General features: G+C 42.3%; 3 protein-coding genes across 3 annotated transcripts; 1 reads left to right on the forward strand and 2 right to left on the reverse strand.

The window, feature by feature from the left end:
* On the reverse strand, window positions 1–8,946 carry chpf2 (chondroitin polymerizing factor 2). Its single transcript, XM_039789763.1, is given in 6 exon segments — window positions 1–896; window positions 898–1,842; window positions 2,314–2,496; window positions 2,641–3,205; window positions 3,729–3,968; window positions 8,693–8,946. Coding segments are annotated over 6 exon segments (2,370 nt in total). The 5' UTR covers window positions 8,797–8,946; the 3' UTR covers window positions 1–563.
* A 59-nt stretch (window positions 8,947–9,005) lies between these two features.
* abcf2b (ATP-binding cassette, sub-family F (GCN20), member 2b) lies at window positions 9,006–18,317 on the forward strand. Its single transcript, XM_039789764.1, has 15 exons — window positions 9,006–9,154; window positions 12,146–12,293; window positions 12,500–12,712; window positions 13,019–13,201; window positions 13,363–13,534; window positions 14,148–14,243; window positions 14,323–14,425; window positions 14,615–14,710; window positions 14,938–15,057; window positions 16,519–16,608; window positions 16,704–16,814; window positions 16,896–16,958; window positions 17,197–17,325; window positions 17,426–17,629; window positions 17,737–18,317. Exons 2-15 carry the CDS (start codon window positions 12,158–12,160, stop codon window positions 17,851–17,853), a joined length of 1,833 nt encoding a protein of 610 aa, XP_039645698.1. The 5' UTR covers window positions 9,006–9,154; window positions 12,146–12,157; the 3' UTR covers window positions 17,854–18,317.
* A 716-nt stretch (window positions 18,318–19,033) lies between these two features.
* On the reverse strand, window positions 19,034–26,865 carry si:ch73-173p19.1. Its single transcript, XM_039789762.1, has 17 exons — window positions 26,708–26,865; window positions 25,638–25,744; window positions 25,364–25,503; window positions 25,019–25,179; window positions 24,760–24,918; window positions 24,210–24,660; window positions 23,765–23,866; window positions 22,984–23,074; window positions 22,364–22,587; window positions 22,003–22,245; window positions 21,777–21,875; window positions 21,369–21,562; window positions 21,066–21,240; window positions 20,800–20,956; window positions 20,551–20,704; window positions 19,897–20,008; window positions 19,034–19,797 (listed from the first exon to the last, which is right to left on the reverse strand). The coding sequence occupies exons 1-17, from the start codon at window positions 26,726–26,728 to the stop codon at window positions 19,622–19,624; spliced, it is 2,766 nt and encodes a 921-aa protein (XP_039645696.1). The 5' UTR covers window positions 26,729–26,865; the 3' UTR covers window positions 19,034–19,621.
* Between the last annotated feature and the right edge of the window lie 382 nt (window positions 26,866–27,247).

Here is a 27,247-nt window from a genome sequence, read left to right on the forward strand (position 1 = left end):
TGAACAGAAATATCACTCTTTAATACCTCTTAAAAAAAAGAAAAGAAAAAGGCAGCCAACGGCTTCAGCTTGTTTCCAGTATCACTTTAAACATCTTCACTAAGGAAGACTTATGGCTCAAGTTTTTTGTTTTTTCATTTATTTCAAGACACAACCTTCTTTTATTTTAATTTTAAAATTGGAGTATAAATATGGTTGTTTGGCTCCTGAAAGAATAAGTCAATGGCAGCAATACAAACAGTAGGCCGCAATCTGACACCTCCATGACTCAAAATTGGTCTAGACATGACAGAGTCACAGTTACAGACTCCTAAGTCATTAGTACTCAGAACTACTGAGCAAAGAGATTTTCAGCTGGAAGAATGTATGCTTCAGCACACATTTACTCTGTCATAGTGTCCATGAGCAAGCTGATGCGGTTCTTAAGTTGATCCTGACCTCTTTCTGCCCAATACAAGGGCAAGAATTTCAGTGTATGGATCACAAAAGTACTATATTATAGTTCTCTTTATTCTGTGTGAGTATTCATTAGTCCAGGCAGTATTTGAGGCACGAGAAGGCCTCTAGGTGCTGTTGGCCTGCTCTTGCTCAAAAAGAGCCATAGCTAGATGTGAGCGTGACCCCAGGCCCTCCAGGTTGCTGAGGACACAGCGGTGGTAGATATCCTCGCTGAATCGGGGGTTGCACGCTCGCCGCACGTATTTCTGGATCAGCGCCGGCTCTACAGCTCTGAACACATGTAGACCTGAGTAACGGACAAATATGTCGTACACGTCCATGCTTTCCAGCAGCTCCTCGTTGTCCAAGATGTCAGCAGCCATCTTGGTCCGCGCGGTCATGTAGTCCGCATTGTAAAAGCAAGCCTCGTCGAAGACATGGCGGTCAAAGTGGGCGGGCCCCTCGCAGCGACTCCGAAGCAAAAGAGGAGGAGGCAGCGGAGGGCTGCTGGTCGCGGTACATGACAGCAGGACTGTACTCTTGGAAGTGGATGGGGAAGAACACCTGCCAGTTGCTGATGGCGTTCATTCTGCAGCGGTTCAGGAAGTCAGCATTGACCTCGGTCCACACGCCGGCCAGGAAAAACAGCGTGTCCACTGGGTGCTTCTTAGAGATGATGTCCATCAGCTTGACCTGCGAGGGCACCTCCGTCTTCACGCTGATCCAGGGGATCTTCACGTCTCCGTAGCGCTTCTCCACCTCCCCGATCATGGCCTTAATGCCAGCAAACACATCGGTCTGGCTGACTCGCTGTGCATCAAAGGGATCATAGATGAACAGGAACGTGAGTAAAACATTGTCATGGGTGTCCAACGTGTTCATCACATACATGTCGAGGAAGTTACCAACATAGTCCTGGTCCTGGGCAGTGACAGGTAGGATGACCTGCACCCGAGTTGCCTCTGTCACATAGGGCATGGGGATAATCTCAACCGCGCTGAGAGGTCGCAGTAAGTTAACCCGTTTGGCAATGACTTGACTGTGGCCTTTCTGGGTGTACACCTCCAGCGCAAGGTCCAGCATATACTCCATACCACGCGTGGGATCAAAGCGCCTGTAACCATTAAGCAGACGCCTCTTGCGGAAGCGTAGCTGGGGCTGGTAGCGTTCATTCAGACGCCCCACTGCAATCTCCAGAACTGCGTTTACATCCGCACGGTCAGCCCCTCTCATCTCACACTTGGGCGAGCTGTCAATGCATGAGTAAATATGCTCTTCAGTGAAGTACTCCCAGTTTATAACCTCAAAACGGGATCTTGGTTTGAAGGGAGGGTTGATTCCGATGGGCCACGTGACTCCAGCCTTCCCCTCTGGCGTCAGGTCACTCAGGTTGTTGATCTGCACCTGATGAGTACACACAAAGATATGTCGAATGTAAAAATCAAAGCTGAAAAGGAACACACTGTCTAGCGTGTAAACATTTGCCTTTATGACTTATGTAATTGCTCTTTGGTGTAACGTATGTTTAAAGTTAAGTCGACACAGAGCTAATTAACTATCATTAGCAGCTACTTTAATTACATATTAATGCTTTGCGGGCAGATCGTATACACAAAGATTATGATACTGGAATGTAACACTTCATGCCCTAGCAAAAACACCCAATCCCTTGTCTTGGCTTTTCTGACGTTTTTGAAATATTGTATTAGTCAGGAATTTCTGCCTTGGCTCAAAAAGTAGGTGTGTTGAAGAGGAGAACAAAGAGTATACATTCACACAGTACTCATCAAAAGAGCAGCCCACTGATACTGTCCCATCAGATAACAATGTCTAGTTGTTTTTAGTTGATAGAAAGCAGTGTTAAGTATTACAAACCTGCAGCTGTTGTATCTGTAGGTAAGTCCATTCCAGCTCTATCTGGCTGAAGCGTTTGTGTAGGCGGTACATGAGATTTGGTTCTGATATAGGATGGACTGTGAAGGCATTTTTAAACGGTATGCTATCTTCGCGCTCTGGATCTGCGTTTTTTCCGAGCTCAAAGTAACGATAGGTCATCTCCTGCGAGCCACACAAACATTGACAAAGACAGGAAATGTTAGTTTGGATAATCTGCCAGTAAAACTGTCAAATGGGTATTAAAATGATAAAACTACTCTTCTCTTTTATAATTTGTGTCCAATGCATTGGTCTGTGTTTTTTTACCTGGTGCACCTCCACACAACTGAGACCCAGGTAGTCAATAATGCAGCGGCCCAGCCACTCATCAGGCCTCACACTGAGGATGTCATTACGGCAGGTGTCAAGGTGGGGCTGCAGACGGGCCAGCAGACTGCGTGACAGCAGGTAGCCATAGCCCCCGTGGCAGTAGCGTGCCTTCTCTTCTCCACCAATAAACTCCTCCGCCCTGCCCATGTAGAGGTCCTGACCTGCACTGAGGTGGCCCACCAGCTCTGACAGACGATCTGCTTGCATGTAAGTGTCATCCTGGGCTAAGAGGAACCAGTCATAGTCAGAGCCGTAGTGCTGATGGAGGTGACGAACCGTCTCGTACATCAGCCACACTGGGCGGTCGTCGCCGTGAGCAACCACGGTCATGCCGTGAGGCACCTTAGGGCTGCGCAGGCCTGTGAAGAAAAAGGTGCGATGGAAGCGATGGGCAACAGTGCGGTTCACCGCCACGGCCAGCGTGTTGAGGGTGGCCCGGGAGGTCAGTACACCCACCAGCAGACGTTCTCGGATGCCCAGTTCAGTGTGAATGTAACGAGTTCTGGAGAGGTGAAGTAAAGACAAATGGAAAGAACAAATTAACAGAGGACATCAAAGCACAAACGGAATAAAGGTGATAATTTATCAACACAGTCAACTTGCTTCCATCACAAGAAATATAGATTTCAACTGACCCAAACTCGTTAGCAAGAAGTTCTAAGACTAAATGAGATAAGATAAGACTTCCAGTCAAAAAGAGGATGAAATCGTATGGATATCTGGATCAAAATGTCTGGTCTCCACATCTGAGCTGCTTTATATCTGTACAAAGAGATTTGACTGTAATCTCTAATCTATCGGCCACCTATACTGAGTGCACTTAGATTATTGAAGGGGAGATTCAAATGTAAGCTTCAAATGTAAGCTTATTAAATAGGAAATGAACAAATATAAATCCTCTAGATTCAAATTCTGTTGTGGGATATATAAAAGTAATGTGGTGTGGTGCTTTTATAACAAATTTGTCTTTAAATGTGTTGCAGAAAAACCCTTCTACATGACAAAGACATGACTTCCACACTCACCTGAGGACTTTCTTGTGAGGCTTGTTTGGGTCCTTGTGGTAGGGCACGATACGTGGCTGGACGTCTTCATCTGCAGCTTCATCCCTTGAGTCTCTCTGGGCATCTGCTCTACCCATGAAAAGCCTCCCATTGCCCAGTTCATCCCCACAGGAGTCATCGGTATCCCCTTGTGTCCAGGACACCATCAAAAGGCTCAGACTACATCCCAGAGACAGCCCGAGGATGAGGGGTAAAGCAGGCCTGAACACGGCCAAAAAAGACGAAAGACGCATATCTGGTAGTTATGAGCTACGCTTGATGAGGCTGTTTTGTAAAAACAAAACAAACATAAAAAACGTGAACTACCTACAGATCATGTGTCAACTCTCATGCCCTAACTTAACACATTCTAGCCAGAAAAGCACCTTTGTTAGGGGAAATTGATTTGTTGACCCAGACATAAAATTGCCTGAAATATCACATAGAGTCTCTTTACTGAAGTTTCTATCAAGCAAAGATTATAGTTGACCGTTACCTCATAATTGAAGATGCGCAAATTGTAAAACTGCAGGTATGAACTATTCCTTTTAGTAACGTTATGAACAAAAATAATGTATAAATGGCTTAACACCAGTGGCGTTTATTGCGGCGTAACAGCTTTGTAACTAACCGAGCTGATAATGTCGGTCACTGTCATACATGTAACAGTCTAGTATAACCCCTACATCTAAAGTCAGCTAACTAAAGTAGCAAGACGCTGTCACCTGCTGAAGTTACTCGAATTAACGTTTTCCATTAACACAAAAATCGAAGCAAGAGGAATCAAAAGTTTTGATCGCTGTATCTGAAATTATAACCGCAACAGTAACGTTATGTGTCGAAGAAACAAACATCAAAGAGCAATCTATAGCAAGCTAGCATCGTTGTTTCAGTGCTGATATGTCGCTCCGCGATCCATCTTCACGAACACTGACTTGAAGGCGAATAAATCCCATTTGTTTCACCGTTGAAACAGGAAAAAATCCGTGAAGCATAGCCATACACATGTCCTCCATTTTCTTCCGTTTCTTGACTTCCTCAAAAATTCAGTGCCACACACACACACACACACACACCGTGGAATAGCGTCTCTCTCACTTCGGTTTTGCCCTCATCATCACTGACGGTCTGCAGCATCACCTATGAGACTGTATAAGGGAAGGGACCTGGGTTTTTCTTCTTCTTTTGTGTAATTGGCGGGCTATAAACCAACGTTTAAGGTGCATGCCGCAACCTACTGTAACCGGAGGCCGGACATGACCCGCCCTACGCTTCCTCTGATTGGCTGGCTAGCACTCGCTGCGTGCTCTGGTTAGGTTTATTCAGAGTGATATCTCTATGGCTCTGGGTTTATTTAGGCAAGAGGGTTGGGATTAAGTTTGGGGGAAGAGACATAGACAGTATATAAGGGAAGAGACGGTTTAGAGCAATGTTTATAAAACTTGGTTTTCAATAATATACCCCCTTTGAAATATTATAATTATTTTATACTATAAAATACCCCCCAAATACAGTGCAAAATATTTTTGGTAAAAAAAAAAAGGCCTATATAAAGAGGTACAATGCGGTGCATGTTTAGACTAAACAACAACTTGTAACTGAAAAAACACTTAAATGCTACCCTAAACTTTAAATGTTCAGAATATATTACTAAATTAATTTATTACTATACCATAATTATTTTAGGAATTATGCATTAAAATAATCGTATGTAATAATCGCAGTACTCCAAAGTACCCCTAGGGGTAGAAACACAGGTTTAGAGTAGTGCCCTATATTTAGAGAGTGTGGCCAACTCAAATCATGGGCGCCATATTGGATACCAACGTCAGATGACTCTACAGTGCAACCCTATGGGGTGGATATGCTATCTTTAAATAAATCACTTATTTTCACCTTAAACAGGCATAAAACATATTTGTAAATATGTAAAAAGCCCTTACGGAAATATTCCAGTGTATATTTTATATCGTAAATGGGCCTCTAAAAATGCCCATCACGAGTGATCACGTCGCCTAATTCTCTGAGCAGTGTTAAAGGGGTGATAGAATGATTATATAGGGTATTTCACACTGTTCCTTATGGTCTCCTAATGGGGTATGTAACATTGGTTGGGCTGAAAATGGCCTGGTTGATATTTTATTGGCCCTTGTGCATCCCTGTGTTTTGGCCCTATTTGTAACAAGAGCTTTTCTTCCAAATATGGTATGGTCATGAATATTTAGATGAGCTGCGCGGTGATTGGTTGAGCGACTTGCCATACGCACATAGTAGAGACGCGCGCTGATTGGTTGAGCGAATCCCCACTACACATACATTAGAGAAGCGACAGAATCTCATATTCCAGACACTGCAATGTTTCATTACCAAATTCACTTCTGAGACTTTTTTAAGTGAGAAATCAACTATATAAAGCTGAAATATGGGCCGTTTTACAAAATTTGATGGCTAATTGCAAATTTGGTAAGACGTGTCGGACTTTAGGAGCTCCACACAGTCTGACGAGAAAGCGGCAGCCTGCTGGGCTCCATACCCAGGGCAAAGTCACCCTTTGTGGATACTGCACTACGGGGCTCCGCGGCCAGCTGCCGGCATAACTATAATATATTTACGGTTTGAATTTCGCCGACCACTTTGATTTTAAGGCATTTTTATGAACGTGAGGCGTCTTTGTAGGACGAGCAGCTGCTTGCAATATGTCCCACTCATTACAATGGGGAAATACCGCAGCTAGCTAGCTACACTGTCGCCATAACTAAATTATATTTACAGTTTGAATTTCGTCACGCCACTTATATAACATCATTCCCCAATGTCTTATAAAGCTAACCGTTGTGTCCGATTTGATTTTAAGGCATTTTTATGAACGCGAGGCGTCTTTGTAGGACCAGCAGCTGCTTGCTATATGTCCCATTCATTACAATGGGGAAATACCGCAGCTAGCTAGCTACACTGTCGCCATAACTAAATTATATTTACAGTTTGAATTTCGTCACGCCACTTACATTACATCATTCCCAAATGTCTTATAAAGGTAACCGTTTTGTCCGATTTGATTTTAAGGCATTTTTATGAACGCAAGGCGTCTTTGTAGGACGAGCAGCTGCTTGCTATATGTCCCATTCATTACAATGGGGAAATATCGCAGCTTGCTCACTTTCGCATAACTAAAGTATATTTACAGTTTGAATTTCGTCACGGCATGAATATTACAGGTTCCTCAAGGTCTTACAAAGCTTAGCTAACACTTGTCCGATTTCGGATATCAATTGAATGTATTTTTGTGAATGTCTGAGTTAGGAGGAGGCTATAGCTCTCATTGATGGATATCGTCATGCTCCATTGTATTTGAGCTTTATAGATGCATTCCATTTAAATGTTTACAATGAATTTTGTAATGGAATAATTTATTCGACTTCCTAGCGCTTTGTATGTTTTTAAAAAATAAAAAAATTTTAAAAAAAAAAAAAAGATTCAGAAGACTACCTGATCTCAGGTCAGTTGTGTAGCCTATGTAAATATTAGGGCGTGACTGTTCTCTTAAGGTTCCGGATTTTGAGATGCTTGCGTAAGCAACTCAGCTTTGTTGGGATTCGCCCGTTTTCAGCAGCAGTTTCAAAATATGAGATTTTCATAGTAAAGGGGTGTCAGTGGGATTTTGAGCTTCTATGTATGTCCTATTTACCCACCGAACTGTCGTTATTCAACTATGACAGGGTAAAATCGGTTTTGCATTCTATCACCCCTTTAATGTTAATGTCCGCTAGTATACAGGCTAACTATAGCTAGCTTTGTGTGTAACGTAACAAAAACCCACCCATCTCGTAGGAGCGAAGCTTTTCATTCAATAAAATTATGGTAAAAAAAGGAGCACTAACGCCACAGGTCTTATGTTGACAACGTGGATGCAGATATAGGAAACTCCGAAGGCAGTTGTAATATTTAGCTACCTAGCAGGCTAGGCTAATGCTGTTGCGCTAACGTTAGCGAACATCGGCATAGCTGCCTAAACTTGTGAAAAGCCGAACAACATCCCCGTCCAAACTGTGTTTCACTTTTCCTCCAATATTATTATGAAGATAATAAAGACACCTGGACTCAGTCGAGACCAAAAGCCGTAGCTATGACTGTGGCAAGATCACAAGCATTTAGGTACATGGAGTGCTAGCGAAAAAGTTAATGCTAGCATAAGGCTAACTTCAATCTTCATTCATTTCTAAAGCAGTGTTAGAACTTTTTTCAGCAATGTACACATTAATGATGGTATTACTATATTTGTCCTATGTAATTTGATATCATATTGAAGAGAGAAATTGACATTTACCTCACACAATAATGAACAGCTCCCATACTTTTTGCTTCACGGGGGGACTTGTGAAATCTTTTGCTGCTTCCCTGTCTTTCATTGCAGCCAAACGCACAACAGTTGGGCATTTTTTTAGTGATTTATGTCATATTTTTAAATCATGTATTACATTTTTCCACTATTCCCTGCTCTATATCAATGGGAATCAGATGAATGAAACATGTGACCACCTCGGAACCAATCGCAGAACGGTATGCTCAGAACATTCGATTCCCTAGTTGGCCACACTCTCTAAATATAGGGCACTAGTTTAGAGTATCTTTGGTTATAGAGTAAATTTACTTTTCTAGTTTTAGATGGAACATGACATCATTCAGCCATCTAGCATAAGCAAGGGGGTTTAGGGTCTTTCAATCTTTCTCTTTCTACAATTGGGTTCGTACAACCTTTAGCACAGTGTTTTTCATCATATAGAAAGTAGCATTGAGTCCTGAACCTGTTTTTGCAATAAGGTTGCTTAATAGACCCCCAGAACCACAACAACAAAATGTCATATTTAAATGAGCGCATGATTGAAACTGTGTAAGATAGGATATTTATGATGATGCATAAAAAGGTAGGCTACATGTAGAAACCTTACCAGTATAATGATTCAGAGCATAATCTGAGCGCGTTCACGTGGGCTGCGGCGGAAACCGCTTCGTACCACCGCTTTCCCCTTGCCGCCTTTGGCCTTTCCCTCATTGAAATCAGATAACTGGAGGCGGCGAGCTACTGCGCGGCGGTGTGAAAGCTCCAATCTACTATCCATCACCAGCCTTTAATTGTATTTAATTGTATTGTCTACGAGCGTGTCTAAGTAGTCCAAGCCAATGCTTACATTATTTTACCGATTTATAAATTAAATCTGCGCTTAATTTAGGAGTAGCCTAAATGGATATTTTTGCTGCAGTCCCGCGAGAAGGGGAGGGCACATCCGTTCTCACCGCCCTGTTTGACCATATATGGTCTGTCTGGCGGTTTGACGTGCGGCTACATCCACCCGGCGAAAAGTGAACACGAGACATCGGTGTGCTCCGGAGACCGGTAAAACATTATCTAGGTAAGTGATCGATTTACGGCATCTGACAACTACAACTTTAATGGTTAATATACAAATGTTCCTGTCAAAATTAGGAATAGGCGTGAAAAAGAAACATTAACCGCCGAATTAGCCACTTTCCCGAGCTTGCCGTAGCTAGTTGGGCCTTGCGTCAAGTTAGCTAGCGGCTCACAGGCCTGTCAGCTGTAACGTTAGTTAGCTATCGTTGTTAGCTTAGCTAGAGAGCTAATAACGCAGTCAGCGGCTAGTTTATCAAAATGTATATGGTCTTTCTCCTATATATATATATATGGCGTTCTGTTTTAATCAGTTAACACTACTGTCTGGGTACTGTCGTCGACTAGCTAGCTAATTCACTCTGAAGTGACAAATCTACCTTTTTAATTTTAGCGGCATCAGCTAGCTACCGTTAGCTTCTAACAGCAATCAGGCTTTATAATGTGAAGAGCCCAACGTGCAAGCAGGTGGGACTGGAAGGAAGCAAAATGCGGTCGTGGTTAGCGTTGTAAACGCTCGTAGGTTGTACCGTTAACCATGTAATGTTAAGGCCTCTAATTCCGTTAATTCTTCCTTGAAGTCAGCTGTAGCTAAGTTATGGTAATGGTTCCTAAAATGTTCATATCAAAGACTCATTAAAAACTGACACAAATAAGACCACGAACCCCATTTGATAATATTTTGTCCCAGGGTACCCCATCTGAAATGATTTTGCTTTTAGATCTTTACAGAAAGTGTATAAAACCCATGACCAAAATAGTCATACATTTTGTCATTGTGTACGCTAACTTCTGGATGCAATTATAATGATATTCATGATTCTACCTTTTTGCTGGCGACCCCTTGGAACCCCGTCAAGAACTTGGACCCCACTTACCTGAGTTATGGAAGCCCATTTCCGCCGATGTGATAGGGAAAAGGGGGCGATATAGCAGGCGGGGACCCATTTTTGTTGAAGGCTAAATATGTGTCAAATCATTCTGAATGTATTAGTATTGTGGTGCTGCAGAGACTTCCCGGCCTACAAATCCTATCCTACAGACTAAAGAAAAAAATATTTGGTACAGATTCTTGCAAAAATCACACAATAATCCTTGCCATTTTTTTTAATTTTAATATTTTTCAATAAAAATGAGAATAATGATACAAAAATGCTCATTCCCTCAAATATCGTGAATCATATTGCAATTGCAAGATCAGTCAAAATGATCACAATTGGATCATTTCCTCATATGGTGCAACCCTCCATTAGCTCCAAAATGAATTCTGCTTGTATAGAGGGGCGACGTTAGTCTGGCTATCACCAGACCAAGCTCAATCTTTTAAGATTGAACATTAGTCTGGGAAGTCTGCTCTGTATTTTCTCTGCACAAGAGGCGTGAGCAACGGGCACAGTTCAAATGACTCTGTACGCAATTGGGTAGTCCTTCAACCAATCAGACCAACGATCTGGGTGACGTAGCAGCGACAGCGGCATCAACGGGTTGCTGCCATGGAGTGTTGTGCTTCCTTGTTGAATGTAAACAGAAAGCTGGTGTTAAACCCACCAGTAGCGCGCCAGGTGGATAAGCCAGTTTGTGATTGGTTCCTGCAAATTTGTAATGGAAGCAGGATAGATAAACGTACAGGTTTCCAGCCTGAGCTGCAGGGCAAAATCAAATCGCTGGCAGATCGGGCAGGGTTTACCCAGTCTAGGGCGAAGTCCCTCCCTTTCTGGTGGACCCCATTGGGACCTTATTTTGTGGGGGGGGGGAAAAACAAAAAAAACTAGCAAACCGGAGACATATTTTTTTGATCATGTTTTGAATTAAGCCATTTAAAAGAGAATTTTGCAAGGAAGATTCAGTTTGTCGTTGTACTACTTAGTTTTGTGTGGAGCTGCTTGGTGAACTACATGTCTCGCATAATGTACTTTACATTGCTTGCTCTCTAGCTAGCTATCCTTCACAACACATAACGTTATCTTACCTGATGTGTTTGATTAGTGTCTTTTTATCAGCCGGGAAGCAAAAGAACCAGCAAGTACGGTACACACTTCCGGTCTTCTAAAGGGCCATAGCGTCGTTTGAAAGTGTAGTACTAGTGAACGTCGTGTGGATAGATGAAAAGTTATATTTGTATAATTTATTAAGATTTTCTTTTGCTAATGTTATTTAGCAAAATAAATTTTTGGTTGCGCCATGAAAGGTCAGCGCCAATGAGGTCAAAGTTGAAATTTGAGTGCAGCACTCTGCGGCAGTTCCAAACGGTGTGCGACGCCAAGGGTAGCGCTTTGCCTAGTTGGGCGGCACCGCTCTACCAATAGGAAAACAATGGAACTACCAGTACAGGGCGGTTTTACCTGCAGATCACGTGTAGGTGGGATTACGCAACTTTTGAGTAGTCTTTCTCATTATGTATTTTCAGTCTTATTTATACTTCAACAGTTTTGTGACAAACCAATTTTCTTGACTTGCAACATTACCTTTTTTAATTTGACAAATGTATATGTTATTCATGGCTCAATTCAAACGGTATCAAATCATTGTCTCCTACCATTCATTACTGTACATTTTCTTTTCCGAAATGAAGTCCCATGGTGGTCCACTGGAAGGGAGGGACTTAGCCTCTCTACAGAAGTCTATGGGGAAATGACCCTACTTCTCACTTGATTTATTACCTTAGTAAACATTTTTATAAAAAGTTTATGGTCTTAATAACTAGTTTCAAGTCTTCTTCAATACAGTTTAATGTGAATTTTGTAAATTATGGTCCTATTTATTTTACTTATACACTTTGACCCTCTCACTGTTTTCACTTAATCAAAGTTGATTGGAACACGTTCAGCAGTCGGTAGCACCTTAAACCAAAGCTAGCTACCTAGCTGGTAATCGTCCTTTAACAACTGAGACTCTGGGTATAGTATACATTCCATAACATGGTATTATAAGAGAATAAGAGTGTTGATCGGTGTCCCTTTTTTCTTTTCTTTTTTTTCTTTCTGCTGTTGAATAGCCTTTCACAACCATGCCATCCGACTTAGCCAAGAAGAAGGCAGCGAAGAAGAAGGAGGCTGCCAAAGCCCGCCAGCGTACCAAGAAAACTGATGAGAACGAGGAGGGTGAACAACCAGAGACTCAGATTAATGGAGCAGAGAGCAACGGTGAGAGAACTGATCTTTGAGTAAATGCTATAGGCTTGGTTGTGATTTATTATGGCTTGTATCGTTCCTGAGATCAATTTTGGCATTGGCTTGACTTGTACATTTTGCTTGTTCGTTTATTACACTTGAACTTGCCATACTCTCAAATAGGTTCATGTCTAGCATTAAATGTAAACAAAATGGTGAACATGATTTTGTTTTTGTAGGTGTTGCCTTTTTGACAAAAGAGCTGGATGAATTTGAACTGGCTAAGACGGAGGCACGGGCAGTGACGGGCGTTCTGGCCTCACATCCCAACAGCACCGATGTCCACATTAGCAGCCTGTCGCTCACCTTCCATGGTCAAGAGCTGCTAGCAGACACTAGCCTGGAGCTCAACTCAGGCAGACGCTATGGTCTTATTGGCCTTAATGGCACAGGTAACATGTCTCTCCTGGCACGTGATATTACTAGTCAGTAGCCTGTACATTTCCCAGTACCTGATGCCATTTTCCCTTTGGCTGTTTTGGGAACTTGGACATGCTAAAAGCTAGACTTTTTCAACACAAAGAATAGCACATACATACACTACATACACTATCAGTCACTATACTTACACATTTGCTAATTTACAGCAGTTACTCTAAGTAATAGTGGGAGAAATGTTGCACAGAATGGATTTTTTTTTTTTTTTTTTTCACATTCGATGAGCAAAATTAATTTTCTTATTTAATTGTATCTGCCAGGAAAATCTATGCTGTTGTCAGCCATCGGGCATCGTGAGATTCCCATTCCAGAGCACATAGATATTTACCACTTAACCCGGGAGATGGCCCCCAGCGAAAAGACGGCTCTGCAGTGTGTCATGGAGGTGGATGAACAGAGGATTATGCTGGAGAAGGAGGCAGAGAGACTTGCGCATGAGGACTGTGAGTTACATGATGTGTGACTCTAAAAAAAACAAGACAAAAAAAAAACGCCATAGTTTGGGTAAAGCTGACTTGATGCAAAGACAAGGAAAACGGTCTAGTCGTTCTGTAGCTGTATTGATTGAAATTATAATAAATTCCTTTCTCCCACCCCTGCATAGCTGAGTGTGAGAAGCTGATGGAGCTGTACGAGCGTCTGGAGGAGCTGGATGCAGACAAGGCAGAGGTGCGAGCCTCTCGGATCCTCCACGGTTTGGGTTTCACCGCTGCTATGCAGCAGAAGAAACTGAAGGACTTTAGTGGTGGATGGAGGATGCGTGTTGCTCTGGCCAGGTTAAGACAAAATGCTTAGTATTACACCATTTAGTGACATGATGTGTTGCATCAATTCTGTGTCTGCATAGGTTTGAAATTGAACCATCTAGTTGCTTTTGTAAAATGCTACATTCAGAGCTACAATGCATATATGTGCTCTTGAGTAGTACTGCTTGTCATGTGAAGATTCTAGTTTTATTTTTTAGGTATGTTTTTCCGAAATAATAAATAAAAAGCAGACCGTGTAACATAAAATGACCCTAAATTTTTACACGCTCTGTTCTTGAGTACTGTATGTCTAACTACCAATTCAAATTGTGTATAACCCACTTGTTGCTAAATTGAGTTAATCTGCTTATGGTAGAACTGCTTGCACCAAATTCACCTAGTTCAGAAAGTTCATGTTTTCCTGTCAAATTAAGACCTTTTCTAAGTCAAACTGTAAGCTAATAAAAGGCAACACCCATGGAATAGGAGTAGTCCTTCCTGAATTGTAATATAAAACTGATAACCATGAGCTTTAGAAACACGAGGAAAAAAAAGTGACCTTTTAAGAGCCGTTTACATATACAGAAAGCAAGTTTACATTTCATCTTCATTGAATGTTAATGACTATCCTACATTTGTCCAGAGCCCTGTTCATCAAACCCTTCATGCTGTTGCTGGATGAGCCCACTAACCACTTGGATCTGGATGCTTGTGTGTGGTTGGAGGAGGAGCTCAGTTCGTAAGTTTACACCCTGCATCCTCCCTCACTTTAAAGAAGTCCAAACAGTTTATGTATTAATCATCCTGCTTCTTGTTAGGTTCAAGCGAATCCTTGTGCTCATCTCACACTCTCAAGACTTCCTGAATGGTGTGTGCACAAACATCATCCACCTGCATCAGAGAAAACTGAAATACTACACGGTAAGCACATTTGGCTGAAACCACGTATGATGCCTTAAGGTAAAATAAAGAATCGCAGTGCCAGAAAGGATAACCGGCTCTGCCATGTGTGATCTCATAATGCTGAATCATAAACTGAGGGTAAGCTCTTACTAATTACGTCTGTGTTGCCCTGTTGGATGACCATGCAAATCTATTTTTGCTTTTAAGGGTAACTATGACCAGTATGTGAAGACCAGAGAGGAGCTGGAAGAGAACCAGATGAAGCGCTTCAACTGGGAACAGGACCAGATAACACACATGAAGGTAAATGAGACACCATGTGGTAGAACCTTTTCACTGCACAGAATCAATGGCTCAGAGCAGACTCTTTTAAAACAAGTCTATGTCCAGGAACTCCTAAAGTGTGAATTTTTATGTATATATTTTTTTATTAAAGCAGTCACATGGTTTTGAAGTTTTATAAACATTCATTATTGTTATTTGTCTCATTGACTTGTACTCATTGTTCTCTTTACATCCCTCTCCTCTAGAATTACATTGCCAGGTTTGGTCACGGCTCTGCAAAGCTGGCACGACAGGCACAGAGCAAAGAGAAAACGCTGCAGAAGATGGTGGCCTCAGGCTTGACTGAAAAAGTTGTGAATGACAAGGTACTGTAATGATGTTAGCCTGACGAGCCAGACCCACATCCAGATGTTGGGTCTGGGAACTCACCATTGACGGAGCTCAATCCGAGGGGCGGGATAAACGGTTGTCTTTCAAATTCCCTCTGCACGCAATAGGATAGCGCAATAACCAGGCAGAGCAACGAAGAAGGTAGCGAAGCTAGTTGATAGATTAAACTTTTGCCGTATCCGGTCGGCAAAATTCCGAACGCATCTTCCTTTTTTAAGAATGACTTCAGTGCCGTTCTTTTCTCAAAGAAAAGCTTAACTCCAAGTCTTCCAGAAGACCGCTGTTCCCAGCAGCCATAAGCCCCGCCCACCGACTCTATACACGATGTGATTGGCATGACCAGAGTTTGGTTTTTCCAGCTCGCAAGTCAACGGAGAGTGCCTAGACACCCCTGGCTGCAAATTTAATTTGCTGCCGCTAGGGTGCATCTAGATTTCTAGGCTATAATGATGTGGGTTACTGATTATGGAATAACTACTTTCAGTAGTCTTCAGACTTTTGACTTGGTGACACACTTTGAGAAAATGAGGCCAGTGGCACATGTATATTGTTTAGGGCTGAAACGATTCCTCAAATAATTCGATTGCAAAATGACTGCCTCGAAGCTTCGTTAAATCAATGTTACCAACGTTGTATCGCTGATGGACTCAGTCTGCTGCTGGCGACACATGCTGGAGCGTAAATAGCGAGGGGCTAAGAGAAGAGACAGGCTGGAGAAAACTCTAGAAAGGGTCCGAAGTTTGGAATCAGTTCAAACGTAATTAAAACTCTGTACAGTATGTCTACTGCAAAATCAAACTAGCTTACCACGATAATAGCACGACGTCTAACTTAATCATCCATTCCACGAAGAGGACCGACTAAAGTAAATCACAGAGTCGTATGGACGATGAAACTACACCAAACACAACTACCAAAAACAAAGACAAGAAAATGCGTAGTGGTGACCACGATCTGAGCCTGTTGATCAACGATCTAATAGCATAAGTGTAACAGAGCTGTGTGACATAATCAAATATATAAATGAAAATAGGTTGAGTATAACTGATATTTACATATAGGCCTACTGTATATACAGATCAGTCTCAGGTTGAAACTTGTAGTTCTGAAAGTTAAGTTGCACAACTTAATGTAATGTTTGTGTATGTTTAATGTATGCCTTAGTTTGAGGTTGATATCATTTGAGAAAAAAAAATCTTTAAAAACAATGTAATATGGCACTTAAATGCACTTAATATGTTTAGTTTTTTGAGAGATGATATTCTAAGCAATGTAGGCAATACAAATGTTGCTTTTTCCAAAAACATTGCTTTTTTTCCCCCTAGTTTGGGTTGTTTAAAAACGCAAAAAAAATCAGATTAATCGATTACAAAAAGAATCGATAGCTGCAGCCCTAATATTGTTATGGTACTAATACCTGCCTCTGTCTCCCACAGACTCTGTCATTTTGTTTTCCTCCCTGTGGGAAGATTCCTCCTCCTGTTATCATGGTTCAGAACGTGAGCTTCAAGTACAGTGACAACACCGTGAGTACAGTTAAGATTACAGCATGGACGGAGCTTTTTTCACTGACGTATGGAGTCATATCTTAGTCTCACTCATCTGTTAATGTGTCCTATAGCCGCACATATATAGAAACCTGGAGTTTGGTATTGACTTGGATACGCGAGTGGCTCTGGTGGGGCCCAATGGAGCAGGAAAGTCCACACTGCTGAAGCTCCTGATGGGAGAGGTAGGTCCAGCAGTATTTCTCCGTTATCCTGTAACAACCTGCAGTTAAGTATTCAAGTTAACTCTCCTTTTCTCTTCGTAGCTCCTTCCCACTGATGGCATGATCCGCAAACATTCTCATGTCAAGATTGGCCGATATCACCAGGTAAAACACTGAGCCACTTGACAATACCTCAATACACTTGCATGTTTCAAAAATACTAAGAACAACACCCCTTTAACAACCAGAGAACATAACAATGATCTTAAAAGGCAACATTTGATTCAGGGCAAAAACCATGCTATGCTAGACCTGGGGGAGACCTTTCATAGAAAGTATATTCATATAAAAGTATATTTACTGTAAAACTAAATGTCTCCTTTTGTATCTACCTATGTTACAGCATTTGACAGAGCAGCTGGAACTGGACCTGTCTCCTTTGGAGTACATGCTGAAGTGTTTCCCCGATATCAAAGAAAAAGAGGAGATGAGGAAGATCATTGGTCGCTACGGGCTGACGGGAAAACAGCAGGTAGGTCTGGGATACTCCTCCAGATAATAGGAAATTCATTTTCTTGTGCTCTGTCTTTGTCTCAAACTGTCTCTAAATGTAAACCTGAAATTTCTTCCAGGTCAGTCCGATCAGGAACTTGTCAGATGGTCAAAAGTGCCGAGTGTGTTTTGCCTGGCTCGCCTCACAGAACCCTCACATGCTGTTCCTTGACGAGCCCACTAATCACCTGGATATCGAGACTATTGATGCATTGGGGGATGCCATCAACGAGTTTGATGGTGGCATGATGCTAGTTAGCCACGACTTCAGGCTAATTCAACAGGTGTGTGTGTGTGTGTGTGGGGAAATTGTGCTGTTAATCAGGATTTAACTTTTAACCAGTTGTAGCTAGCACCATTTATAATCTATATAATTTTTATTTTTCACCAGGTGGCTCAGGAAATCTGGGTGTGTGAGAATCAAACCATCACAAAATGGAAGAGGGACATCCTGGCATACAAGGAGCACTTGAAATCAAAGATCGAGAAGCAAGCGCATGACATCTAAAAAAAACTAAGCCACGCCTTTATCTTGCATCATGGATTTGACCTGCACGCTCCTGAGGGGATGAGCAGAGTTTACATTGAAGGAAATGTCATAACTAGAACTGAAACAATCTCTTATGCATCTTAATGGACACGTCTCGTACATGTTGTACTGTATTTCCATCTTGGTTTGAAAGAGCTGCACCTGACCCTATTTCCCCCCCCCCTTCCCACACCTCAGACTGCACTCTGATTGGCTGATTCACAAAGCATCTCAGTGCATTTTGGAACGCATTCCATTGTGCTGTCTTCATAGAAAACTTTAATTTTTCCAAATGTTCTGTTTTATCCCAACATGTATTCAGCAGCTTTTAGGTCATATTTTATGATATTTAAAAGTTTTTGTTTTTGTGTAAAAGAGCAGTTCTGCCTTATAATGTAAATGCAATAAAGGTTTGTCTGAATAAACAGAACATAAAAACAGCATCATTGATTCAGAATACTTTTATTTTTACACTTCATGAATACAGTGCTCTTATCCAAAAACCAAAAGCCTTTAGGGAAAATAAACTATTTTACATCTCTGTAAACAAGAGGACAAAACTTGAAGTGATTAAAAGAAGTTGCTTTGGATTCTGGCTTGTGAGCCCCATGGCTGCATAGATCCTACCTCATCTTACAGCCACTACACTGTATACAGCTCTTCCATGGAACTAAAACATGGCAAAATGTAACTCATAAGTATGACCGCATTTTGCTGCCACCATGAAATGTTAGTTTCTCAAAATTCTCTTAAGATCCCTTCATGTTTAAGACATTTCTTGTTAAACTTTTTTTTACCGACTAAACTCGAACATTTCTCGTTAAATTGATGTTTTATAAAGTTTTAAAATGAGAAACTGAGCAAATATTGTCATGGTGGCCACAATACTATAGCATTCAGATGTAACGGGACTTTTTAGGAATTTAAAGCCAATTGTAAAGTAGCTCTCTTATGCAGTCAAGGTTACTGTGTATTTTTTATATCCTCTGCAGTAGTGTTTGCATGTACTGTACAATGAATAGGGCCAAATATTCAAGCTAACAGAAAATGAACATTGGACGCAATTCTAATAAACATCAGGAGGTTGATGTGAACTCAGCGAGTAAACACTGTTCAAAATATTCTAATAAATCCAAAATGACATGAATATAGCTCAGGATTCAATGTTACTTTTAATAAGTGATAGGATGATTACTGGAAGAGATAATCTGCCTTCACATCCTTCAAAATAAATTATGCAACCATATTTAGTTTATTTAGGTTTTCATTTAATTAGTCATTACTGTCTGAAAATACAAGCGGTGTTACGTTACATTTCCAACATTTAGTTTTGTTCCTGCCTGTCGGCTCAAAAAGTGCCAACCGGGGGAAACACAGATAGCTCCAACCTATAAGGCTGCACGTAAAGCTTTAAAGTTTGTCAGGTGGAGTTTCTCCAGAGACAAAAGGGCTGCAGTGTGTATGCAAGTCAATGCAGATTGATTCTATATATGTAAATGTTAATGGCCTAGTATTTAAATACCAGGCTCTCATTTAAGGTTTCAACTTGGTAACGTGCGTGATTGACAGATTAGTGGCACTAGCTGCAGTAGAAACAGTGCAAATAGAAGGAGTGTTTCAGTTATGCTGTTTTTTTATTTTTTAGAGTATCCCGATGGCAGCATGTTTCAGGGGCTAAAAGGGGACCGCAGCAGTCAGAGACGCGCTTAGGTACAGTATGCACGGACCAACTGAAGGTTATCGATGCTCACTGGGCTTCCCACTCCTCATCCGAGACCTCGTCAGGAGGAATGCTGCGGGTGTTGCTGGCCCGAATGCTGCTGATGTTAGTCAAAGAGAGAAGGCTCGCAATACCCATCAGACTCACACCGGTGCCATCAAGGTTCACCTGGGCCAGATGCATGCGTTTCAAGAACTTTATACCTGAGGAAAAATGCAAAGAGATTGTTCATTACGTAAGAAAAGATTACACTTTGTTTTGTGCTCGAGTCAGATGAGTCAGGGCTGCGAGTTTGACCTTACCGTGATCTGTGATCCGTGTGCGGCTGAGATTAAGCTTCACAAGTTGATTGCAGCGGATCAGACCTCTCCTCACTACTGTGTCTCCCACCTGAGTGCTGGCTAACCCCAACACCTAAAAACAGGGAAAAAACACGTTAACAAAATATGCATGTGAAATAAGACAATTTCAGATACCATAACTTTTTTTCAGCAATACAGGAAGATGTTTGCATTGAGACTTAATACTAATTAACCTGTCTGCAAATATAGACCAAATGGAAAAGAAGACCAGCTTTTATTTATCCCACAAGGGGAAATTCACATTAAAGTCCTTAATATCACAATTAGCTCCAAAGCAGCTGTTTTGTGACCACCCCTGACCCCGAAACTCCATAAAAGCTAGAAAGAAATCTTTCTTCAACAGTCAATGTACTATCAAATCCTCTTTACGAATACCAAAACAGTGTACTGCATAGCAGAGTGCTGTATATAGAATGATTTTATCTGCAGAGCTAGGAACACATTAAACCAGTGTGAAATGTGACGTACGTTAACCAGTGTTTATTAAAACTACGGGTTAAAATGACAGGGCAGCACACGTTAATGTATCTACCATTTCGACTTAGACTAAGCTTGTGCCACACAGGTGACAGAAATGTTGCCAATAAAAATCACCTGGAGGTGCGGCAGACAGCTGATGAGTTCGGCCACTCCTCGGCTGGTCACTGCTGTTCGGTCCAAACAGAGCTCCTGCAGGTCCTGCAGGCCACGCAGGGAGGGGAGCCCTGCATCTGTCACCTGTGTGTTGCTAAGTGACAGCTTCTTCAACCTACATAAAAAGTACATACAATACGTCGGTCAATATCCTACTGAAACAACGGTTACAATGGCCTGCATGTGTTGTACAGTAGAAATGGGAATGACCTGGTCATGATGGAGAGCTGGCTGACTCCCTGGTCTGTGACGTGCGTGTAGTCAGTCAGGTCCAGCTCTAAGAGCTGAGACAGTCTAGAGAGGAATGACAACCCGCTGTCTGTCACTGAGTGGCGTCCAGGGAGGGTCAGGTGAGTCAACTTTAGACCTGGAAGGAAAGTAGAAGCCCCTCTAAGAGTTTGATTCACCACAGACCTGAACCATTGTGCTTCACTCTGTCTGTGTGTAAGTTGTAATGCTCCTTTCCATTTACGAACCTGAGATGATCTGCAGGGCGTGGTTACCATCCGCTTCGGGGATTCCCGCCAAACTCAGGGAAGTCAGGGCAGGATGGGTGGCCAGGTGCTCTAGAGAGCTTTCAGTCACACCTGTCCCATCCAGGTTAAGAGTCTGCAGGCTGGACAGCTCTGCCAAAGCCGACACATCCCTGACCTGGCACAACAACACGCATCAAGACATAGGAATGTTGTTAGAAAAAAAACACTAGAATGATGAATTGTTAAATTACTGGATGTTCTGTGAGTTAACAGACATGATGTGCCCAGTAGAGCTGAAGTAACCTTAGTCTGCTTGATACTGAGGAGCCGCAATTGTGGCACACAGGTGGGCAGGACTAAAAGTGTGGCTTCAGTCACAGCCGTCTGGTTCAGGCTGAGCTGAGAGAGACAGCACGGAGCTGACTGGAGATATAGAACCATCCCAGCATCCGTCACTTTGGTGTGGTCCAGGGACAGGAAACACAGGCTCTTCAAACCTTGTAGACACAGAAAGAAGGAAATTGTGACATTGCAAAAATCATCGAGGCAAAACCCATTTAGCAGTAAACAAAAGTAATAAACACAGATCAGCTTATGTTGGGATATGGCGTTCTTGCACGTAATTGCCTATGAAGTGGTGTTACATAATCTATTATCCCCTCTAGTAACAATCTGAGCCTTGTTCGCATGACAGATTGTAGAAAGCCCAACCTGTGATATGCTGCAGACAGGAGTCAGTCAGTTTGCTACAGGAGGCCAGGTTCAGGTACTGGAGTTTGACCAGGCTGGACAGGATTGACAGCCCAGTGTCTGGAAAGAACCCATTTTGGAGATGAAAATGAAATTGCTAGCAGACATTGACCAAACACATTGCAGAAGTTAACACAGCAAAATTGATTTCTGAAAAAAAACTCCATCCTGAGATGAAATTCTATACCAGTGATGAGAGGCGAGTTGACCAGACTCAGATGCTTCAGTGCTGTGAAGGCCCGTAACTGCCGCAGGAGCTCGTTGGTGGAGTAAGGGTAGCAGTTTAGAACAAACTTCTGCAATGGGCAGCCGAAGAAGAGCTCCAGGGTGCGTGGACGTAGGAGCCTTTCACGGGACATGTGGTTCAGCAGAAGCTCTGCTAGCTCCGGGGTGAGGCATGCCAGACTGCTGATGTACTGCATGCTGGGAGCTGAGAGAGGAGAGACGCAGGGCCAACAATTACAACAGTGAGTAAACAAAGCAATGAGACACATTTCCTGGGAAATCCAAAAGGGTCTTAGACGTGAATATTCTACACGGTCTCTTACCAGTCATGAGGTGGACAGTTGCGCGGGTTGCCAAGGCACATAGGGACGACACGCTGGGTGCCCTGAAGGGTTTTTTAGGGGGTGATGGTTGTCCCTGGGAGGCAGGGGGGTCTTCTTGCTGCGCAGCTCTTTGAAGGCGCTCCACTGCAGCCAGACCTGCAGCTCCAGGTGCCTCCTGACCTCCCGCATCCTCAGGCTCTGCCGGGTTGTCTTCTGGAGCCTCCCTGCACCACACAAACACAACTGTCTTTTACACAGGGCATCTCCACAGTCACTCCAAAATGCCCACCAAATTGGTCTATATTCCTTTCCCTAATTTCTTGTTTTCAGTTACCAAAGGTTCTCATGTAAAACTGAATCACAGGAAATTGAACTGTAAACACTTTAAGACTATAATCAATATTCTTTCTCTACCTGTCTAATAATGACTAACCGTCTAACAAGGCACTGCTGTAAGAAAACATAGGGCACCTTCAGAATCATTATAACCAGCTGCAAAACACTTTAAAAATCAATTGTAGTCCAGCGGAACATATTGCAACACTCAATCAATCAATCAATCAATTTACATGCATTACAGTTCTTACATTATATTAGCGCCATTCTGTCTACACACCCACCTGAGTCGATTGCCTTGCTCTGGCCAGTGGTGCCTGCGCTCAAATTCTCCACGAAATCTATTCTCTGGAAAGAAAGGCAGCCGTGGCATTCCTGTGAAAAATTGTCACCAAATATAAAATATCACCAAGCTGAAACCCAAAGTAGTCACTGATATCACAACCAGCCCATATTAAGTATTTGTCAAGTCCTACTGTCTTTACAATGAAGAAAAAAAAATAAGTTGCATTTTTACATCCCACACCTCTAATCAACATCTTTTGTTCCGGATCTTGGATTCTCCTCTCACTAGCTTCAACTGGGATTGAGCTCTTTTCACTCTCTGGTCTGGTACACATTCAGAATACTACATCACAACCACATGCTCTGAAAGACTGAATATGATTGGCTGACCAGCTGTAAGCCCTTGGGGAACTCAGTCCTCACTGGTGAGCAGTTTTGACCCTGTGTCCTATACGTTTGACAAAAAGGGGCATTCACCTACATATTTCCTAATCCTAATCTTTATTACATATGACACACAGTTGGTCGAATGTCCTGTACACTGGCAAATGTATGTAATATACAGTATGAAATTGAAATGAAAAGCTACTCTAACAGCTGAAAGTCAGAGGCCAGGGTCATCTGTTTTTTGGCATGGGGGAACAAAAAGGTTTACGTGGATGAATAAATGGAGACACGTGGAGGCGGGAAGAGGGGAGAAGAGAGGGGGTAAAGCAAGCAAAAGGTATGTCGAAGGAGGGCTGTGGTGTCTGCTACAACCCCAGACACAGGGAGCAGTACCGTTAAGCATGTAAGGTGGTTCTTCCTCTTCTCCTTGTTCCTCATCAACCTCTATGCCAGCAGCTTCCTCGGCCTGACCAGGAACCAACCTCTGGCCTCGGCCTGTTGAACAGCACCAAGAATGTCATCTAAGGACTGAACAGCTATTTAAAAATGTTTAAATAATGTTCAACATTCATTTCCAAAGCAGAGCTGCAAAGTGGAGCAGCTAATTCGGAAGTAAAAAATCTGTTACCTTTCTCCATAGACAAAGTAAGATAATTCACAGTTGGGGCATTTTTCACGGCTTGGATTAACAGAACTAGGTGCTCCATCCATTGCAACTCTCTAAATAATGTGTATAGGCTACTACCGTACAGTCATAAAACTGTATACAACAAACAAGTTTTAATGCTTAAAATGTGCTTATATGAAGTTTTTTTTTTACATAGTTATTAATACCTACCCCAGAAGTGAGATGGCCCGGACAGGGAAGGACCAACTCCAGGTATCCCTGCGTAATTCACAGCCTCTTCCCACAGCTGGTTGGGTAGTGGAGGAGGTAGAACAAGGTCCTGTCCTCCCACCCCCTCCTGGACAGGGATATGTGGCTGAGGAGCCACATCACAAGGAGACGGCTCATTCTGTACCGCTGATGGTGGATCTGCAGGACTCGGAGGATCCTGAGGCGTCTCTGGAGGAGTGGTCTGAATACACAGTGCAGCGTTGGGTGTGAGGCCAAGAGAGTGCAGTGAACAAGCGAGTTCTGCCTCCCCAAAGCGTTTCCGTGGAAAACCCTGGAGGAGAGAAAAGGAGGCTAGGGAGGGGTGACGTCCGGTGATGTGCTCCACGACACTGCGAAGAGGAGCATCAGCTGGGAAGCGTTCACGCATGGACTCGCCGGACGGGAGCCGAATCTGCAGCAAAAAACATGAGGTTTAAACAACAGCAATTCTGTAATTTGACTTTATCTACGTCAAACAATACACATAAATTAAAAATCTTTATAGCCTCACCATGAGGACGCAGTTGTTATCTACATTAGTCTGAATCTTTCCTCCAAGCTTCTGTCCTTGACCACTAGAAGGAGACATCTCTGTGGCAGCACTGGTCTGGTTCTTCTCCTGCAAGCTCCTCCGATCCTCAGCTATCCGCTTCAACACCAACTCGCGCTCCTGGCAGGCAGAACACACATGAGACAGGATGTTGTGGTCTGAGATTACAAATCGGACACTTGGAAGATTTTGTAAAGTTTTTCTTTTCAGCACTGCTGACCTGTTTCTTTTGTTTTCTCTCTGCTTTGGCCTCCTGAGCACCACGTTGTCTCTGCTGCTCTTCAAAGTCACTCTTGTCCTGTTTGATGCGGGACTCGACTGGTAGTGGGTCTGGGGACAGGGTGCCTGACTGTGATGGTCTCAGGACCAATGAAGGGGACGCTGTTTACGTAAATAAAATAAAAATATTTTGAACCCTAAACTATTAATTTCTTTAAGACTTATTGAAAACTTCAATGACATGATTACAAAGAAATACAGTATATTACAATGGTGAATTAAACTTATATATATGACCCTCTATCCTTCAAACCAAACCCAGTCTTTAGCAAACTACTTGCTATACCTCTGCTGTCAGAAGGAGATGTTTGTGTCTCTGAAGTGCTTGCTGCCTCTTTGGGTGGGTTGAAAGCAGAAAATGCTGTCTCAGCTGGCTGTGATGACTGCTTGACCAACCTGTGCCGTGGATACTGACCCTGCAAGAGCCTGTCACCATAGGAAAGAGGGATGTACAAGTAATTTACCCAAAAGAGTCTTTTTCAGACAATGAAAGGAAATTAAAATGAGCATTTAATGAATGCTAACTATTTAAGTTTAAGAAAAGAGTTGGAACAACTCACCACTCAGCCGCGTCTGACACAGAAAAATGCCCCGCCTGGACAGCTGCCTGGATCTGTTCCTCTGAGAACCCCATCTCACTGAGGATGAGGAATAACTCCCCAATAGTCTGCAAAACAAGCAAATCAAATGCACGTCAAAAACGTATGTAAATGGGTTGACCTCTGTAGTTGTTTTTTCCTTATCACAGTGATGCACAAACAAAGGCTATAGTGGGGTACAGTTTGTCTGGCTCCCGATCAATAAATTAGCTGTTGTTGTTGTTGTTCATTTTGTTATTTTTATTTAATAAATCAGCTTAGCGTTGAGTAAAATAGGTTATTATCAACCTTTGCTGCCAAGGTGCCCTTGAGCAAGGCACGGACCTCAAATTCCTCTGGGCACCATCCTGTAAGGCAGCCCCCTAGCTCTGACATCTCTCCATACAAGCACTTTGGATCAACTATGCTGTGTGTAAGGTGCTATATAAATACAGTTGATCATGCATGTGTAAGGGTCCTGTTTGTGCATGTGTGTGGAGACTGAAAAAAAATTATTTGGAATTAATTAATTAGGTATAATAAAGTATACACTAATATTATTATTAAAGGTGTAAGACTTCATGAAGGCTTTACATAGGTGTTGGTGAGAATGTTGAATAGTTGCCTTTAAACTTAACCCATATGCATGCATCCATAACTATTAACTGTGTTTTAACGTGGACTAGCTAGCTACACCATATTTATTTTTCTTTGTTTGTCATTCATTTAATCTGACTGGTGCGCAGTCTAAACTCTCCAATTCTAAGTTAATGTTTGTTCGCAAAGTTTTTAGCTGTTAGTTAGCCTCTGTTCGGTTTTAATGCATTAATTCACAGTAAATACGGCGATTTTAAACTAACTAACCGATGAGAAGCTAAGCTATGTTGTTATGTCTATGGTACAGTGATGGCTGTCATCAACAAACAACATTACATGGCGGCTAACAGTTAGCAAGCTGAGGGAAAACGATGGCGAGGCTAAAGCTAAAGCAGCTAGCAAGCTAATATTTGTGCAATGTCATGTCAAACGCAGCTCGGTAATTTGCAGCTTACCGGAGGGGCAGCGGAACTCATGATGTCGTTATAACATTAATGGATGAAAATCAAAGTGAAGCTAATATTAACTAGCAACTTTGTTGACTTCCTGGTTGGGTCTGCAGCGCCTCCAGCTAGCAACACTACCGAGCCCGTTGACTGAATATCAACAAGAAACCATCCTATCAACATTCCGGGGAGCCGAGTTTTTTTTTTTTTTTTTATTGACAATAGAACAACAACATACAAAACTCTCGTTGTGGAAAAGGATATACATGCGTATGTATATACAATACAAATGTTGTCTATGTACAATAACGAATTACCTGAGCAAAGAAACAAAGAACAAAACACAATCAAAAAGGGAGAGCTACTTTAAGATACACAAGTCAAAAGCAAAAAGGCTAAAGAAAATAAAATTAACATTTAGAGTAGCAAGGAGAGATTAATCAAAACAGTCGTTTCCTAGATATGTCACTACACATTTTTCTTGCAATTTTACTTGATCTGATCTTTTTCAGTGAGGAAAAGAACAGTCTAAAATCATTTATAAACCAA

The sequence above is a fragment of the Perca fluviatilis genome, chromosome 22 (assembly GCF_010015445.1).
Source record: "Perca fluviatilis chromosome 22, GENO_Pfluv_1.0, whole genome shotgun sequence".
Taxonomy (NCBI): Eukaryota; Metazoa; Chordata; class Actinopteri; order Perciformes; family Percidae; genus Perca; species Perca fluviatilis.

What these genes read in the sequence shown, in the direction of transcription:
- si:ch73-173p19.1 (XM_039789762.1), bottom strand. Translation starts at nt 26,728, where the DNA reads ATGAGTTCCGCTGCCCCTCCG. An exon ending in CAACTCGCCTCTCATCACTG is followed by an intron (nt 21,876 to 22,002) that starts GTATAGAATTTC and finishes GGTTCTTTCCAG; the next exon opens with ACACTGGGCTGTCAATCCTG. An exon ending in CAGCTCTCCATCATGACCAG is followed by an intron (nt 20,705 to 20,799) that starts GTCATTCCCATT and finishes CTTTTTATGTAG; the next exon opens with GTTGAAGAAGCTGTCACTTA.
- abcf2b (XM_039789764.1), top strand. Translation starts at nt 12,158, where the DNA reads ATGCCATCCGACTTAGCCAAGAAGAAGGCAGCGAAGAAGAAGGAGGCT. An exon ending in ATGCGTGTTGCTCTGGCCAG is followed by an intron (nt 13,535 to 14,147) that starts GTTAAGACAAAA and finishes ACATTTGTCCAG; the next exon opens with AGCCCTGTTCATCAAACCCT. An exon ending in ACTTCAGGCTAATTCAACAG is followed by an intron (nt 17,630 to 17,736) that starts GTGTGTGTGTGT and finishes ATTTTTCACCAG; the next exon opens with GTGGCTCAGGAAATCTGGGT.